Source organism: Neolamprologus brichardi, chromosome 13 (assembly GCF_056152115.1).
Source record: "Neolamprologus brichardi isolate AB-2024 chromosome 13, ASM5615211v1, whole genome shotgun sequence".
Classification (NCBI taxonomy): Eukaryota; Metazoa; Chordata; class Actinopteri; order Cichliformes; family Cichlidae; genus Neolamprologus; species Neolamprologus brichardi.
This window is the reverse complement of record NC_142116.1, coordinates 21,265,431-21,284,608: the sequence shown is the minus strand read 5'-3', so window position 1 is coordinate 21,284,608 and position 19,178 is coordinate 21,265,431. Positions and strand designations below refer to the sequence as shown.

The 19,178-nt window shown below is 40.1% G+C and overlaps 1 protein-coding gene across 1 annotated transcript in view; it reads left to right on the top strand.

Moving 5' to 3' along the window:
• The window catches only part of macrod2 (mono-ADP ribosylhydrolase 2), a 409,646-nt gene that overhangs the window by 295,731 nt on the left and 94,737 nt on the right, over nucleotides 1-19,178 (top strand). Inside the window, exon 7 of the mRNA XM_006806942.3 lies at nucleotides 15,156-15,186. Within this exon, the coding sequence (XP_006807005.2) occupies nucleotides 15,156-15,186 (31 nt within the window). The remainder of the gene's footprint in view (nucleotides 1-15,155; nucleotides 15,187-19,178) is intronic.

The window sequence follows — 19,178 nt, the reverse complement described above, 5'->3', positions numbered from 1 at the left end:
GCTGGCATCAAATAAAGGAGAGCGACATTTCTTGATGCATAATGCAATATGACGCCTGCTATGCTACAATATTAATGTGATCACTTTATACTCAAACTGTGGCTTATATCTTAAAGTGTCATTAACTAAAAATGAAGAAATTAAATTTGCAATAAATGTTATTTTAGTTTCATGTTAAACTATGAATTTGGCCTCGCACACATCGCCGACACTGCTGTGACACTGTAAAAAAAACAAAAGAAAAATGGAAAAAAAACACGTATATGAACTTACTGTTTGTAGATCTTGTGTAAGCTCTGTGAGTTAGTGAACTGTTATTCAGCCAGTAATAACAGTAATTTCTGAGAAAGCTGTGCTTTTATGTAGCTCCATGTTCCCAGGCAAGCAGAGGTGCTATAGGCTCATCAAAGAGACGCATAAAATGAAACGTGTATTATTGTTGTCACCTTTCAAGGCGTATTTCATACAGCGACAATGAGATACAAGGCCCTTTGTTTTTGCCGTAGGTACGAATATCATTAGATCTACCACGAGTGCGATAAATGTGAATAGGTGCAGTAGCCTTTGCTCACGAGACAATAAAACACATATGGAAATGAGCCGACAGCATGACTAATAGTTTGCAGTTTCCACCACGCGCCCATCTTAGCAAAAATCCTGTTCTCTCAAAGTGAGCCATTATACAGTTATCAATGAGCCTGCCTCGCCTTTGATCTCTCTTTTAAGGGGTTGAGGATTTGATAGCTAAAAAAAGAAACACCTCAGAGAAGCTATCGGTATGCATGCTGTCTGACGTTATGCCCAAAATAAGGGATAAAATGAATACAAAGCAAGCTGTCACTCTCCATGTCCCTCCTGTCCCTAATCCTTCTACTCCTGAGTCTGTGCCTGCCACAGCATCATCAGAGCCCAGATCAAAGTGTGAGAGAATGGCCCACAGGTCTGCACAGAGGGAGAGCTGACCTCCTCAGAGCTTACTATGTCCTTGGACCAAAGTCCTTTTAAGGGCTAGACATATTCATTGAAAACCGATTCTGAGCTGTGTGCCTAAATTGAGCGTTAGTTTGTATCAGCAATCTGGCTTTATGGACATTCCCTGAGGTGGCTCTTGTATCTAAGGTGTCATTTCTATAAGGACAATTTAGCCACCTCATTTGAAAGCACTTATGTTCATACTGCTGGAATTAATTTACTTTAGAGACACGCACCCTTTAGTATACAGTAAAGCAAATACATTAGTGTTCATGCCCACACTACTGCAAGCTTTATTACTTAAAGCGTACCAGGCCAGCGCATATACTATAAATTGAAAAATAATGTTTTCTCACGCTAAAACGACATAGGCCTTGACCTCTCATACCGCTGCTGTTAATTAGTGTTGGTTGCTCTTACCTCTGGGCAAGCTCAGATTTATGGCTTAATGTTGTGGGAGCTTAAAACGAACGTGCGCTGCTGGGGCCTAGTCTGCCCATGAACTACATGGATAAACAGGTTTTCATACTCAAACCACAGCACTGATATGCTTCTTGTGGATTCCCTGACTGCATGTGTGATACTGAAATCTTAGATTTTAGCGAATGGATCTCAAATGAGCAAATTAATTTTGAGATTAACTGTTTAATTAAACACAGGCTTTATACGTTTCATTTTCTGCCAATTTCATAGCTTAGTCTCTGCATACATTAAAGGAAACTTTAACATGTTGAGATTATTATTCTTATTTTTTTTGTAGGATTTATTTGCGGATTTATCAAGCACCATGTAGGAGATCGATATCAATTTCATCCCTGCACATTCAGTGGGGAGATAGATCAGTCGCATGTTTAGCCTACCCAAGCACAATCCGTGGCAGCAGAGGGAAACGGCTAGAAAAAAAGAACAAAAAATCTTTCCAGTTATCCTGGGTACTGGTTATCTGTCTGCCGCTATGCATCTTTTTCTAATGCCTATTCATCTCGCTCCGGTCTACCTTGGCTCACAAACATGTTGCCGCCTGTCTTTTATTCCTTCACAATATTGCATCACCGGAGTTCACACAGGCTATGTATCACTGGAGCAAATGAGACGAGATATCAAGTGTTGCGGAACTGTGCACGATGAAGGCAATCACAGAGCACCCTGAGCTTCTGTTAACAAAGGGAGTTCATTAAGTCCATTAAAATCCCAGCTGAAAAAAAACAAAAAACGCTGCTTGCTTTGAGTCTTTGAGTAATTATTCCTAAAGCACAAGGCCAATGAAGAAATCGGAAGAAACAGACTTAACCCCGTCTTACGTCACATGCGTTGCCGTAACGTACACAGGAAAAAAGACAAACATTCACTCTTCTAATTGGAAAACGTGTCCCCCTGATTCAATAATAATTATGTATTTACTGTGCTTCCGAGGGGTCAGTGCTACACCAGGGCGGAGTGTGCAATTCGATTTGCAGTTAATGAGGTTGGGTCTTTTAATGAATGTTAGTTTTTATTCTGTATATAGTGCTGTGGGGAGTGTGGTTATGGCCTCTTTTATCATATGTTATGATTCTTTGCTTGATTCATCTGGGTAATATTTCACTTAGCTTTACTATTTTATACATTTAGAAACTTAATAGAGTAATCCAACAAAAATGAATCACAGAGCTTCTTAATTAAGCATAGAAGCCTTAAATAATTCCCAAAGGTGATTTTATATAAACAAACTTATCTCATTATCTTAAGGAAAATAGATATAGAAGTGAAACCGCTTTGTTTGATGCTTCTTTAATACGGTTGCCTTGCTGGGAAAATACTACTTAGTTATATTTTAACGGTGGAAATGGCCTAAATGCTGTATTCAGTTATTATCTGGTGTAGTCACTCCCGATGTCAGCTCCTTCAGTGACAGTCCCTCCTTGATTCTGGGTGACTGCTGGTGCACAGCTATGCCTAATCTCTATTTTCACATCAACCACATTTTTGCCACCCCGCTGACCACACGCTATTGTTCATTCTGTGTGTTATCTCGTAACACTGACTCCCTTAAAAACCAGTGTACAGTTCAGCCACGCAGTAGGTGACCCTTTACTACTGTAAATAATGCAGGGCAACAAAAGGGGTTGATTTCAACCGAGCAATCATTCCTGTGTTGACGGTGGCAAAGTAACGTGGTTGAATGTACTTGGGTGGGTTTGGGGCTCCTGTAACTGGACACAGCCTGAGTGTGACCGGGCCATTAGTATGCATGCTGCAGCTGATGTGATTTTAGTTTCACATTGGTCCTGGCACAAAGACAGGGGGCATACAGTCTTCATATTCGTGCCGTTCTGTCAACTCAAAATTCAGAGTGGGATTTTGACTTTGAAGCCACTTTGATATGGTGCTTTTGAAATGTTGAAGGGCGGCTTGAAAGGAAAAATGTTTAATTAGTAGCCTTACATTGGAAGGGTACCATAGGCTGGCTTTCACTCTCCATGACCAGCACCCTCCCTCCCCTTCCTTTCCCTGATTAAATGTGCTATTGAAGTTGATTTGTGAATGGAAATTAGTGTCTCTTGAAAAATGCTCGCTGATTGTTTTACTGTTCGTTTAGATCAGCCACTTGGGAATCATCTGTTCTTACGGTACAAATCACGAGCTATATTTTAGGATTACTGATAATACTAACCTTCTAGCTCCATATGCTGCTAATCTCGACTGAGACAGTTTGACACGGGGTATGGATATTTGAAAATCCATGTATGCTCCGGTTTTACCTTTCATAGGATATATGGCTTGGCTTGTTCCTTTAGCGTCGTTTTATCTTCAGTATTTCAGAGGCTCTCTCTCTTTGAGATACCCCATGAAACAGCAGCTTGATAGATTCAGACAGAATCCTCCTATTCATGTCTTTGATCACTTTCTTTATGACCACCTGTAATTTAACCCACCAAAATGCAAATGACTCCTAATGCTAAACACCACGCACGCATGCTCTACATATCTTAAGCTCTTGCTGAAATATTCACAGGCTTTAGAGGCCCCGAGGCATTTTGAATGATGTCTTATGCTCTGCTCGGCGCTGAGGCTCAAATATTCAAATCAAACATGATGCACAAAATTACCACAAATACATTTTCCTCTATTTATCACTTTCTTTCCTCCAATCTCAGGATTCAATCAAAATGCCTCTTTGGTTTATAATGTCATGCCTCTTGTGCTAAATACAATAAAAATTTCATAAGATCATCATAATTATGTCAGGCTAAGGATTGTAATCAAAGCAAAGTTCAAGGCTTTAAAGGAAGCGGATGTTAGATACTATAAATTGTCAAATAAAAACCTGCATTCAAACAGAAGCTGCAGATTTTTGATACCTTAGTGGCTCACAGTGTAAATTTGGGGCAGTATTTGCTTTTGCAGCATTATTTCTAGTAGTAGAACTAAACTGGTGTATGTTAATTTCCACTATTTATGCAGTGTTTGATTGATTGATTATTCGTACAGGACAACCAGACAGATAGAAAATATACAAGTTTTTGCTTTAAAATGTGCTCTGCTCTGCCTCTAACAACAGTCTAAGTGTTAGCTTTCCAGTAAATAACATTAGTTAACAGTTTTTCTGATGTTATCTGCTTTGAAGTTAAAATATCTATGAGCTGATTCCAAGTATGATAATTAAAATAGCTTATTGGGCATTTTAAGATATTTCACTTTTTACATTTTATGGACGCTGTTTCAGTTTGTTTTAATCCTAAATTGTAACCTTCTCATCTGTTTCTGATCGCTTCATGCAGTGATTTTTTAGCTTTCTTCATTATGTAACATCATAAAAATCTGAAATAGTCTATTTAGCTAGAGAAGACGTATTCTGAAATATTAAAAAGCATAGTAGGGTTATTCCAGCACAAACACTGCACAGACTTTATTTAGAGGCCAGACTGCCAGGTCAGATCAAGATGTTGTGTTAGGTAGGATGTCAAGAAAGTAGATCTGTTTGTGTCATCACTTGACGTGGCTGCAAGATCAGGAAGAGCAGGTAGAGCAGGTCTTCTACTAATCAGAAGTTTGGTGGTTCAATCGCTGGCTCCTCCAGTCTGCATGGGGTACCCATAGAGTAAGTGTGAACAGTTCAGGCATTTACTTGTGCAAGTTCTGCTGAATGTGATTGACGGTACATTCAGCAGCACGTTCTTCTTTCGGCTGCTCTCTTTAGGGGGTCGCCACAGCGGATTATCTACTTCCATCTCATCCCATCCCTAAGATCCTCTTTTGTCACACCAACTCTCTGCATGTCTTCCTTCGCTACATCCATCCAAGTAAAAGAAGAAAGTTGACAACCGCTTTTTACACAAGCTGCTTTTTCGATGATGCAATCAAAATTGGATGAATAGTTTAGGAAGAGTGGCGCTTCGAAAATTAGCACCTGCCCCCATTCAGGCTTTTCTTGCCAATATTCTGGGCTCAAAATGTGTTTTAGTCATTTGTAGTGTCAATGAAGAACGTTTGGCATCAGGACTGACCTAGCAGCATAACATACAAACTACAGCCAACCATCAATTTCAGTTCAGTAACCCAAAATTAGTAAGTCTTGATGTGACGAGTGGGTGAGCACTTTCATACTCACTGCTTGCTTTGTGCATGTTAATTTTACACATCACAGCATATTGCTTTTTGCACACATGCTCTGATTTGCCATTGCTAAGGTAACACCACTTCACTTACCATCCCCGGTTTGTTTGTGTTAGCATTTTGTTGCATGAAAGCAGTTTAGCAGGTTAAAACAAATGTGCAGCCATATGTTGTCAACGTTTCTTTTATTATGCTTCAAACTTAAATACTGTTTGTTCCTTTGTTCTTACTTCCTGTTACTCATACTCAGGTCAAAGGTTAGGAAAGGAGCCTACCTGGCATTTCCTGACTTCTGTGGACTTGGTGATGTCATGCTTGAGGTCACTGGGCTAAACCAAGCGGAGGCGTTTTCTTTTTGTAGGACTTTTTGTTTACTTTATGGCTTGCGGAACAATTTGTTCCAAGTATTTGTCTTTGTAGGCAGTCATTAAGCTGTGTAAATGAGCAATTGATGGATCAGTGATCAGTGATCAGAGTGGATCAGTTCTCAGATGCTCATGTTGGTTTCTGTGTTTACTGGCTTGAGCGACTGGTACTGGCTAGACTAACTGGGTGTGAATGGGCATCCTTTACAGTCAGTCAAGAATTGCTTGAGATTAGTCTGCCTGCCCACCCCTTTCTTAACATTCAAGCCAGATTATTGTATGCTTGATATACAGTCATTTCAAATGCATTTTGACTGTAAACTAGTGTAATACCACAAGCTGCTATTTATGAATTTACTGCTCTATGGAGAACGAAGCCACAACTCTATTCTCCGGCTGTCAATCCGAGTCCGAGTCGGACTTTCTCAGCTTTTCACAGCAGTCTTGATTTCACCCACCACAAGCATGATAATTTAATCAATATCATATAACTTTAAAAAACTGAATATATCCAAGAAGAAGTCTGCCTGCAGCTGTACAGAGGAGGTATAGTGGAGCAGCAGGAATGCATTTTGCTTCTGAGTTTACTTGACATGGTTCTCACCTACACTCATTTGAATTCTGTCAGCCGTGTGCAGGTCATGTAAAGGTCAGTTTTTCTCACAGATGTGAATTTCTTCCCTTTGTCTTTGCCTCTCTGTTGCTCAGTGGCCAGTGATATAATTTCAGCTAATCCTGAGCAGGAGGCCTCATACATAAATACAAGCCGACGTCTGATTGCATGCACCTTCAGCTCAGATTCACATCATGTTCCCACTTGACACTGACAGGATCATTGTCACGAGTTGACACTTTTCCTGTGAAAACTCACTATGAAACGAGAAATAAAAGAGAACAGTTTCCTGCTGTATTTTCGCTGCACTAGTTCAGAATACAATATGTATATTTTTAATCTTTGAAGCGTGTCAACTTATAGAGTGTAGCTGTAAATGTTTTAAAGTTGTTTTATAGTTATTAGTGCATGATCGAATTGTATTAAAAAACACCTTCTTTGTGTACCTTTGCACTGTAGGCTTCAGGGTAAACTGTGCTCGATCAACCATACAAGCTGGTCATGGATCAATGAATCAAGAAGCCATCAGTTCGGCATCTCTGTGTATTTGCCTCACTGCTCTGCACCGTCCAAAGGCTGAAGCATTTACACCTTTTTTCTGCCCAGCCATCTCAGCACTGTCATTGTTTGGCTGACAGACACGCTGCAGCCTGCCTTTCTTCTCCTGTAACACTGCATCCTTTGCACGTGCAGATGGGATCAGTGCTGTGGAAGTGAGCGCAGTGAAGGTAATCATAGAGCAGCCTGAGCTCCATTATATCCAAAGAAAGTTAATTATGTCCAGCTACGATCTACCATTGATCCAATCCCAAAGTGTGCCGTTGTTTACTTCCGAATCTGTGTTTAGTTAAGTCAGCGAGGACTCGGGATTGTCCCGCTGTACCATTAGCAAGTGCTTAAGGGCTCACTTGTAAACTTTCTAAGCCCACTTTTCCTCGTGTCTGGAGTAAACACGGCTTGAGCAAATAAGCTACAGATTTCTTTTATAGTAACAGTGAGAAGGGATGTGATGAGGATGAGTCATTCTATTGAACTGAAAATAAAGAATGTACTTTTGTATATATTATAGTATATTATTTTTGTAATATAATTATGTCCATATAGGCTGGGGAGTCAATAATAAAATGCAAATATTTAGGGTACTGAAGTATATCTCAAGTATACTTTAAAATGATAACGGCTGTCAGTGATTCCACTTTTTGTTTCTTTGCTCCTTTGGACTCACATTTGCACAAAAAAATAGATGGATCTGAATTTGAAGAAAAAACATTGTGATAACTACTCTTCTAAAGGTCTATATTTTCATTTCTGTTTTTGTTAAATGTTACCTAATATTTCTTAAGACATAGAAAATGCTTTGAGGCAGCACAGTTTTGTATTTATTGCTGGCAGGACCTTCAAGGAGGAAAGAGATGTTCTGTTCTGTTTGTAACAATACGGATGCTCTACCTGAAGGCTGATTCATGGCATTTCTTCGCAGACACCGTAACAATTTGTGATCACGCAAACACGTCAAATGTCCACACAGCAGGAACATAAAACGGTCATTTTATGTTCCGAGTTTCATTATCCCCACCCTTACAGCTGTTCATCGGAGGAGCTGAAATTGCCATAGTCACTCCTGGATTTTGCACACGTGCTTTCCATCAGTGGCACCTAAAAGCGAGCGTGCCGTTCCTGAAACTCTACCTGGGAAGTGAATTCATCCCCTGAGTAGCAAAGGTCCATCCTGGCTCGCGAGTAATTCCCTACACAGCCAATGATGCTGAGACCTTAATGGACAGATGTAATTGTGATAATAGTTGTATTTGATCTTGGCACATATTAAAACTGGTGGTGGGAACCGGGCCATTAGGTGCCAGGTTTCCTAGCCTCTGCATTTCTCCATCGTCCATTTAGCATAATGACACAGAGTATTGACTGTGGTATTATGCAGAATAAAAGGGTGTTAATGTGTCATATTTAAATATCCTGATCTGTAACTGTGGCATGTTCCTTTCTGCAGCAGCAGGTAGCCAATTCGTGAAACTGAAAAACCAGGCATGACCTACATGCTTAAAGAATTACAGCAGTCAACAAAGAGGATTCTGTTGGATTCCTGTTTTTGATGCCCTGATGTGAGCCCACACTGTGGCATCACTGGTGAATAATAACATACTTGTGGTCACATTTGCGCAAGATCTCCCCATGCTGCTGTGATTTATAAGCATACCTTCCATCTGCAAACAGGCTAGGAGGCTCCTACCTACTGGGGCAGCACCCCGGGTCCAGTGCTATTTACTCAGCCAGCCGAGACGAGGTGCTCCCCCGGCAGGATCCTGCGGTCACTGTGGCCATGCATGCTTTTCTCTCCATTAACCTGTCTGCTCCTGGCTACTGTGAAGTGCCTGCAGCAGATACAGCAACGCAACAGCATTTTGCCACAGGTTGAACTATCTTTATTGTGCCATTTCCTGCTGTTTAACAAATGATAAAAAGCTGCAGGCCATCAAACTTAGCGGTAACAGTGACTAAGTTTTATGAGCGCTATATTTGGTAAACTCTAGTCACAATATGCACTCAATAAATCATGCATTAATAAGCTTTGTTGTGTCAGTTTTAAAATGAAAATGCAGTCTCTGTAAACATGCAGATATTTGTCAGTGCATTTGAGTTATACGTAACACCAAAGGTCCAAATTAATTGGTTTTTTTCCTTGAAAACATTGCACACTTTATTCATTCTGTGCTGTATGTAATGCATTTTGAACCAAATAAGTGTGTGGAAATACTGAGAGGAAAGGTGCTCCACTTTAAAGTGATGTGATAGATTAGGGAGGAGCCCTGGCAACAGAGTAATTTCCCTGGTGACCAATTTCTGAACACTCTGAGCAAAGAAAATCAGCAACAAGCCTACATGTCAGCTATAGCCCCATACCAGGGTGCAGGCGTACACGCTGACTCATTTCTAATGAGCAGCCAGAGATAGAAATAATAACCTAAACAACAAATCATAGGTCATGACTGCAAATATAGTGCTGACGGCCCTAATTAACATTAGACCTTATTCAGTGTAAGCAGATATAAAAGTATGTATGCAAAAATGTCGTCAATGGTGGCCCAGGGTTGATGAGGAAAGGAGATGAGAAGTGGGTTGGGCTTTACTATTCTTACATTGCTGCACTCTCTGGTTTGCCTCTGAAAACTACTGCAGCAACTTTGTTGCATTTAGTGTGATTTTGGCTTAAATTCTGCCCGTCATTTCTTTTCTGTCTTTAAAAGCACTACTGCTATATGTGATACTATAGAGTATTATGTGCAGAAGCATTTTGAGGGGCTGTTGTTCTTAAAGAGTTTATATAAAATCTATGAAATATCTTTGGTTAGTGAAAAATAAAAGTAAACTGGTTTTAAATATTACATTGCACGCTTACTGCCTGATAGATCCATATAAAGTAGATTGAGCTTCAGCATGATTTTTGCTGACAAAGTCTTATAATGTGCATTAACAATGACATCATCACAGTATTGACCTTTCTCTTTATGTTACTTGGTTCCCGCTGTTGCACCTTCATATGTACGCTTAGTGTTTCCTGCTGCTCAGCGTGCTCTTCCTTATCTCTTCTACCGTTCTCTGAAATATTTTCAATTCAAAATGCATGCATGGGCATGGTAAAGCTACCATTTAAAATATCAAGAACCTTGTATTCACTGTACTTTGCAGATTCCACAATTAAAATAATAGTTGTAAATGTCAGACTGCATTATCATCTGTCTCACTGCAAAAATTGCACTACAGTAGCAAAGAGCGACCAATTTAGTGTAACTAGATGAATTTTTATGGACGTGATGCTGATGGCTATTTAAGGTATTTTGCTTGATCACCACGTTGTCCTGTGCTCTCTAAATTTGAGTGTTTATGGTAAAGCACTCTTTAACATTGTAACATGTTCAAAATAATTAACAGAATGAGTAGAATACGGATATAATGAAATCTGTTTTGTCATTGATTTAAATGTTCAGGTTTTTGTTCGTTTGTTTGTTTGTGTTGACAAATGACAGATTTGCATTTAATTCATTTTACAGAAAATTGTTGCTTGAAATTTCTGTCAAAGTACTTCAACTGCTGGTCACTCCTCTTAGCATCCTCTGTCACCTGGTTTTGAAATGCCTTCTTAAATTAATGTATATTATGATCTAAAAACATCAATTAAATTATCGCCTTATGAAATAAGGTGGCTTGTATCAACTGCATCTGCTTGGTGGTTGAAAATTCATCACAACTTAAATTAAGCTTGATCAAGAACGTGACCAGCAGCTCATGTCAGGAGCTCTTTGTTCATTGCTAATGTAATGCAGTTGTAAAAAGACAAGCCCTTCATTTTGCAGAACCATTTCTCTGTGTCCTTCAGAGGGATGCTTAAAAATGAAACCTAACTGAAGTTTGAATGTTGTAACATTCAAACTAGAAGTCACTTTTTCGAGAATGCCAATGTTCACATTTTGGACAGAGAGGACAGATGGTTTGAAAGAGGGGTGAAAGAAGCCATGTATGTTCACTGTGAACATCTTTGAACAGGGATGGTGGCTTATGACACCAAGTGTCTGCAATCTATAATCCAGTTTTGAGATCCCTTCCCAAATGCCTTAACGCCCACTCACATCCTGGGCCATTTGACCCCAGTAAATCACATGATAGGGTGGGGCTAGGTTTCACAGTGAGCTGAAACCTTGGCTGATTGTGACCCACACTCGTTTTCACACCTTGGCTTGTGTGATTAAGTAGAGGATCAATACGGAGTCCATGACCCTCTTGGGGACACTCCCATAGGGCTTAAAATCTGGGACTCTCCACCAGTTGCTCTTAGAACTGAAGAAGCTTCTCAGATGAGAAGTGAAACGTCTTCAAGAAACCTAAAGAAGTCCAGACGCTCTTTAGACTACGATGACCTGGATGACTGAGAACCATCACAGACACGTTGTAACATTTCATTTTCATCTAAGGTTCTCGCCATAATCATCACTCTGCATTAATTTGACTGATATGTTACTAAAGCAGATTAAATCTGTATACAGGTAACAGGTAACAGACATTTAGTAGTTTAAGTGTTTGCTTTACCTTGAAAACAGCTCTAATTCTTTTCTGGGCACTGGCTGCAGTGTTTCGAGGTACAATATTTGACAGATATTTTGTATGTTTGTCTCTCCATGTCATCCTCGAGATCCTTGAGAATCTGAGAAAACACTCCGGCTGCATGCTTGGGGACATTGTCGAGCTACTGATTGATTTTTGGACCGATTAGGCAACTCCCTGACGTTGCTGAGTGATGAATATGAATCTAACCCTCGTAAAGTGCTTAAAACCTTTCCACATTACTGTGTACTACTTTTCCCTCTTGCAATCAAATGCCCTTCAAACAAGTAAATGAATGTGTCACAGCGGTGTCACATTTTGACAGCATCCCATTATGTGATTACCTGGTGCAATTTCACACCAGCGTGATCAATAGTCCTTTAATGGATCAGCCAAGGAACTAATAAAAAGGATTTTAATTGATTACGCTGATAGGCCGTCACTCCCACAGCCTGTTATATGTTAAAGGTGCAATCGGAGCAGAAGTTCCACGTCAGGTGACTGACACTTTGGCCTTTAAGCTGAGAGAGGATAACGAGGCTTCTGGCTCAGGATCACCTTGGCTGACTGACAGGAAGTAACTTTCCTTATTATGATAGTCCTTCATATCGTTTTCTTCTGCTGGGGTAATTTAGATTCCAGCTTCAATAGACTATTGCCTATATGTAAAAGTGTCATCAATTTTTATAATTGAGATAGTCTGATTTTCCGTGCCTCTAATGAGTCAGTCTATTATAAGTAATCCTATTTGCACGCAGTAATTCTTTGAAATATTGTTTGTTGTGTTAGGATATATGTGACAGTTTTGCACTTTTAATCTCAGTATGCCTCTGCGTGTGCCATGGTCTGAGCCTGGCACAGGGCTAAAAACGGCCATGCTTTTCCACGCTTCATCATCTGTGGTTTGTGTCAGACCCAGACAGTCATCTGGAAAGGTCAAAGCATCAGTAAAAGATTTAAATCAGCCCACAGAAGAAAGATTTACCTTGACAGGCGGAACCTGAAAACTGGTAAATAAGAATGCAAACAGAGTCTTTCCTCTTAACCTAAACCAAGGAAAAACAGACTATTGAATTTCAAAGCTAGAGTCACAGGTTGTGATGCTTTCAAAAAAAGTTTGAATATCTTTTTTGTCCTTGTAATTAATTATTTGCTTTCTTAATGTTATACGTTGAAACGGCTCGAAGATTAATGCGTTGATTAACGCATTTGTATAATCGCTCTATGAGGAGACATGTATGGTTCGTTCTCTTTCAGATCTATTAATCGTGTTTTCATTTCTAAAACGAAGCGATCTTGGCACAGCTAATATAAACAGCCTGTTTCTAAATGCAACTTGACAGGGTCAGTGTGAGAAAAGCAAACTGTTGGGCTTAGTTTTGGCACTGAGAGAACTTGACGTACGGGTGTTATTCTTTGATTAATCTCCTTGCTGTTTTGTTGTTCTATATTCATCCAGCTTTATGAGCTGCTAGAGGAAACATTTTCCTTTTTTTTTCTTCATTTGTCATCTTATTATATTAATGTTGTAGCCACGCCTTTTGATGAATGCAAGAACTAAAGCACGTATTCAGCTTGTTTTGAGGACAAATGGGACCTTTGAAAAAAATTCTTTCTCTTTAGTGTTTATTAATATACTTAAAAAGATGAATGTGAAATAGGGGAGCTTATAGCAAGGCCTATGTATCATAATATATTAGCTCACAGAAGTAAAGAGTAATGAAACTATTTTCAGCTTTAAAGCCATGCTTGAATAATATGTCTGCTGCAAAGTGCTGCAAAGCCAGAACTATTACAAGGTGGTTACTTTTTATAATCTTTTTGGAAAAGACGTCCATAAATAAATATGTGTTGGTTTTGGCTCTTTGGGTCATGAAGATAATTCTATTTATCCTTCTTCTCATTCTCCACATGTCTCTTTTGTTTGGTGTATGTGCTTTCCTGCAGTTTGGTGGCTGCTATATTATTGATTTGTGCTATTGATCCAAATGTGGCAGCGATTACTGGGATTTTGTGTTTAGCTTTATCATCATGCACTAAAAAAACCTCCTGCTGGGATGCCCTTGTTGCTACTTTAACACAACTGAGTCACTGCTGGCAGTTTGTATTTTTACTCACAATAAAGTTTGTTTGTCTGTGAGTCACAGACTGTGTATTGAAATCAAAGACACTTAAACCTTAGACACTAAAAGTAAGTGACAGACAAGGTCGATCTCATTTGGATAGTCATGATTAATAAGGTGTGAAATCCACTGTTCCATCATGAGCTATACTGGCCATCAAGTATACATATAATACATGCATTATAATGCAGTGATTGGTATAACAGTCACATAAAATATGTGGTTAAAGAGGGATGTTTGATAAGCTTTTATTTGGATGCTAACAAAAAGTATATTGTGTATCTATGCAGTTCTGTGAAAAATTAAGTATATCCTTAATCTTCTGTAGGAATAAAGTGGGTAAATAGCAGCAATGTGCTTTGGTAGTTTGCTGGTCTGGAGCATTCAGATGTCTGTTAACACAATCTTCCCAGGACTGGTCGTCCTAGCAGATTCATCCCAAGGTCAGGCTGTGCAGTGCATCTTAGGCTCTACAGTCCCCAGATAGCATGTTAAATATTAAAGTTCATGACAGAACAATTACAAAAAAGCTGAAGAAGTATGGTTTGTTTGGCAGGGCTGTCAGGTGGAGGGTTGTCTTTTCTCTAAAAAGAGCATTGCAGTATGACAGGGAAAATGTGGAGCTGTTGGTCATAATGCACAACATCATTTCTGGCCAAAATCAAACCCAACATATCAGCACAAACACATCATACCAACGGTCAAGCACAGTGATGGAGGGGTGATGATTTGGGCTTATTCTGCAGCCACAGGATTTAGGCCTCTTGTGGTCTTTGAGTCAGCCATGAACTCTGGACACCAACGTTTTCACACGTGAGGATAATTATCCAACAGTTAAAGCTTGGCCAGTATTCGAAGTGTCGTCCAAAGCCCAGCAACAACAGAATGGCTGAAAAAGAAAAGAATCAGGGTATTGTAATAGGCCAGTCAATGCCCAAACAAATTATTGAATCTTGTGTTGTATTGTAGTTTTTCCCAGGACTTCACAGAGTCCTGGGAAAATGTTCTTTTTCACTTCAGTATTTGTATTTGTGCATCTTGCATTGAAGCTGGAATATGGTTTAAGACACACTTCTGCATCGTCACTGCAGGGAATTCGTCAAACGTTAGTGTAAATTGCTGCTCCTGGGAATAAACAAGTGAAGCAGACGCGGTAAATGGCAATCATACAAGTGTACAGTAGATGCCTGACAATAGTTACAGTTTAATGCAGATGGGTGCAGTCGTGCAACATTTTATTTCAGTAGATGACGTTTGAATTCCTCTGCTGCAAAATTAAACGTTTGGCTTCAAAGCGACTGAGAGGAGTTACTTTTGTCTTAATTTGTGTGATCATGCTGATTGTTTTCTCCATCTCTCTCTCTCTTTGCGCAGGCCTTCCCATGTATATCCACAGGCATCTACGGTAAGCTCAGTCTCCCTTCTTTTATTTCTGTTTTTATCCATTTGCTTTGTTCTTTCAGTGCAACTCAATGATAACAAGCTGCTCATATTCCCCAGTTTGTGGCTGAATATTTTAAAATGATGCACATAGGGCAGGAGGTTACTTAGATATAAATACTAAATATACCGACAAGTTCACCTTAAACCATGTTGCACAAAGGCAGGACGTAGAAGAAGGTGAACAAAATGCCTGAATACTGCTTATGCACCCTCATGAGATCAAGCCAAATAAGCTGCAAGGCATTGCTGGCAGAGAGCTGATGTGCTCATTACACTTAAAGTCACACTGAAAAGAAACCAGACTTGTTGATATGAACAGAATTTTTGAGTTTTGAAGATAAAAAAAAGTTAAATGCAAGAAAACATGTTGATTCTTTGACTCTTTTGATCATTTAAATTGCCTGTTTTTATCCCACACCGTACACTGTACAGTTTATGAATTTGCATACAGCTCCAATACTTGCAGTAGGTGCCAAATGTGTAAGGATTAATTAACATGCTAATTTCTGTTGTTTGCAGCTGACTATTAGCAGCAATGTAGTTCCACATAAGCAGCCAGTTATGCGTAATTGCAGATACCTACAGTATTCTGCCAATATTAAAAAAATGTGCGAGGCAACAACTGATAAATGATTCTGGGTCTATACTTCTTTAGGCAGGGATCTCATGAGAGTCGATAAGTGCCTCTGATCATTTCACAAGACGAGGTGCTGCCAATTTTACAAACACTGTTTCCTCAAGATATGTACAACACAGCATTTATTATGTCCACGTGCCGAGTGTAATGCGAATTCAAAAGTGACATATTGAACTCGAATCCTTTTCCACAGAAAGCAAAACTAACAAAAGTTTCAAAAGCCCTCGAAACCTTCTTCTGAAAACAGCGAAGAAAACCAGATAATTAACATTTATGAGACCAAAGGGTGGATAATTCCTTTCACGTTCCTCGGTAATTCAGATCATTTTAGATGATACTTGTCTTTTGTCCATTTTACGTCGGGGAGTTATATTTCCGGTGCTTTCTGTACTATTCTTCATGTGGTTGACCTCGCTCAGATTTATTATATACACCTATGCAGCTGTTGTTGTTCTAATGAAGCTACATAAAAGCTACCTAATTTACTAAACCTACTGCAGCTTGCTTCCACAGCTGTGTCACTGTGTGAATTTAATTTAAAATGATTTTTTTTAACAACATCATTGGTGTAGATAAGCACAGACACATCTGAGCTACTTGAGTGTGCTATTAAGACCTGATGCTGGTTTTTTATTTAAAATGCAGACATGTGAAGCCGTATCTCAAACTGTAAGAGAAGCATCAACAGCCACTGACTGGATTTAATTAAAAGCTAGGGACTGGACTGTAGTGCACATGTGTGTCGGTGCAACTATTCGGTCACAGCTCATAAAGAAAATGATAAAATGTTGATAATCAGTGACAGTTGAGCACCTTATTTGTGATTTGCTGTGCATTTCAGCGGCACATGTCTCTACAGTGCTAGAATATTTGCCATAACTTGCAAACAGAGTGCATTCAGCTGGTAAAACATACCCTGAAAATCATCTGTGCAGACGCTTGTGAGGTGCATTCAGCTGTGATTATACTCGGGCGGTTCTGACTCGTTTCCAGTTGACATGTCAGAGATTTGTGCTGCCGTTTCATGTCCTGAACAAACATGTCACATGTGATGTGAAGACACAGATCAAACCGGATGAGCTAGTTTTCACGACTATGATTGGAAACTGTTTCTGTATGAAAAATGACAGTTCGGTTATTGATTAAACCTGTTAGTTATTGATGGAGTCCTAGTCCGTTAGTGAAAGCACAGAAGCCTCTACCTTTCCACATTCTTTGTTTTTTTTAAACATCTAATCAAAAACAAAGTAATTAAGGATGTAGTCTGAGTTTTGTGTTTTGATTTCCAACTGTAGACAGTATGCAAAAATAAAATGATTCATCCGCAGCCCCTGGGGAACATCAAAAAAGCCTCTGCCCACATGCTGGGTACCTTACATCTGTTTGTGATTGTTTTTCTCTCCAACCAAAGCCATTACTCCTCTGCCTTTATCAAACCTGGACTATAACTAACTGCCAGCTGTTGCACTCTGAAATACTACACACGCAAAGTACTGATTATAGAGCCTGATAAACTTTGGCAGTGCTCATTAAACTAGCTGAAACTGCCGGGCATAGATAAAAGATAGTCCGAGTGGCGAGCTATCCTGACACGCGCTATTGCATATGTGTGTTAATAAAGACCAGTCTTTAGTAAAGCGTGCTCATAAATCACAAGACGTTTAATTATGCTCTTGATAGAACACTTCCCATTTGGGATTTTGAATAAATTCCCCCTGTCACTTTTTTGCAGTTCACACACACACACACACATCTTTTCTGCGATGTTATGTTTCGTTCCACCTGCCGATGCACACATCTCACAGGGGCTTCTTCTTTTTTTAGTCCACTCTCCTTCCTCTTCCTGCAAAATATATGTTATCCGCTTAAACACGAGTGTCTGACTTCTCGTGACGTAACAAATGACATAACAAGCTGAAGTCAAGAAGTATAGTGAAGAGCATCAGCTAATGGTTATATACAGTGTTTTGTGTTAAAAGCAAAAATATGGAGTAGAGTAGCTGTAGTGGCACAAAGGTAGTGCAAATACATGTACGGGAGAGAGAGGGGTGGGGGGTCATTGTTTGTACTGCGCGCCGCTGACGAGGGCACCACTTATTGCCATTCGCTGTGCTACTGTGTGCTGCACTGCCAGTGGGAGCCTGTCATACCACACCACCAGGAGCCCCCTCACATCAAAAGGATGGTCTGTGCAGAGCCAAGCATGCAGTGGAGTGGGAGGGGGGAATTAAACAGCCTGTTTAATAAATAAACAGCTTAGCGCTTCCATAACTAGATCTCCACAGAACAACAGCTGATTAAGACTAAAGATCTTCACACAGCAGAGGGCAAATAGAGGAGGGACTTTCAAAGGAAGTACAGTATAGATAGCACAGAGCTGTGTTGTTGTTCTCCGAGTCCTCTGCGTGCCCCCTGAGTACTGCCATATTCTGAAAGGGCCTCTGCTCTCTTGTCGGGAGTTCTGACATTTTCTGTGCATTTTAGATAACCTTTAAGGTCAGCTTCCATTTTAGCAATATAAACAAAAGCTCTTTAGCGTGGAAGTCACATCTCCCCGATCCCAATGTTTGCCTGTGATTTTTTTTCTAAAAAAGAAATCTCTTTCTGTCTCTGTTGAATGTGCATCATTTTGAGTATGCGTTCACGGTCATGCAGGTACTATGCTTATGTACATGTGCTTGACCTATTTCTGCACTTGAACTGGAGCACGAAAACAAATTCTGTGCCCCAAACATCGTGACACAGAGGAATCAGGAACAAGTTATCCAAGGCCATTGTGGCGAGACAAACAGATTTGTCAGGGAAAGTTAATGCTAATTGACACCCTCTCTCACGCCTCCATATTCCCGAAGACTCAGTCACCACTGACAGATGATGGCAGAACAGGGAGGTTGGGTGTAGTAGAGGTGTGCAGGGGGTACCTCAGACGCTTGGAAAGAAAAATGAGAGATCACACTGCGCTGACAGTCCAATCCCTCAGTCCGGCCCATTAGCCACAACAGAATTTCTGCACCGATAGTGTGTCGGAGGTACCACCCATAAACAAACTGGTGCCCACCGTGGGCCACGAGGTCACCCAGCATGATAGAGGTTATTAAGTGCTGCTTCTGTTTGCACATCAATCACAGCCGTGCGACCTGGGCTTAAATGGATTATTCCTTCCACGGAGGAGACACCTCTCAACGTCTCACAGGATCAGTGCCAAGAGTCCAACTACCTCGACTTAGAGAGGTCATTTTCTCTTTTGCAATCCTTTTGTTTTCTGTCCTTCCTCCTATGCATCCTCTTGTCTCTAGTTCTCCCTGACAAGTCTGTCT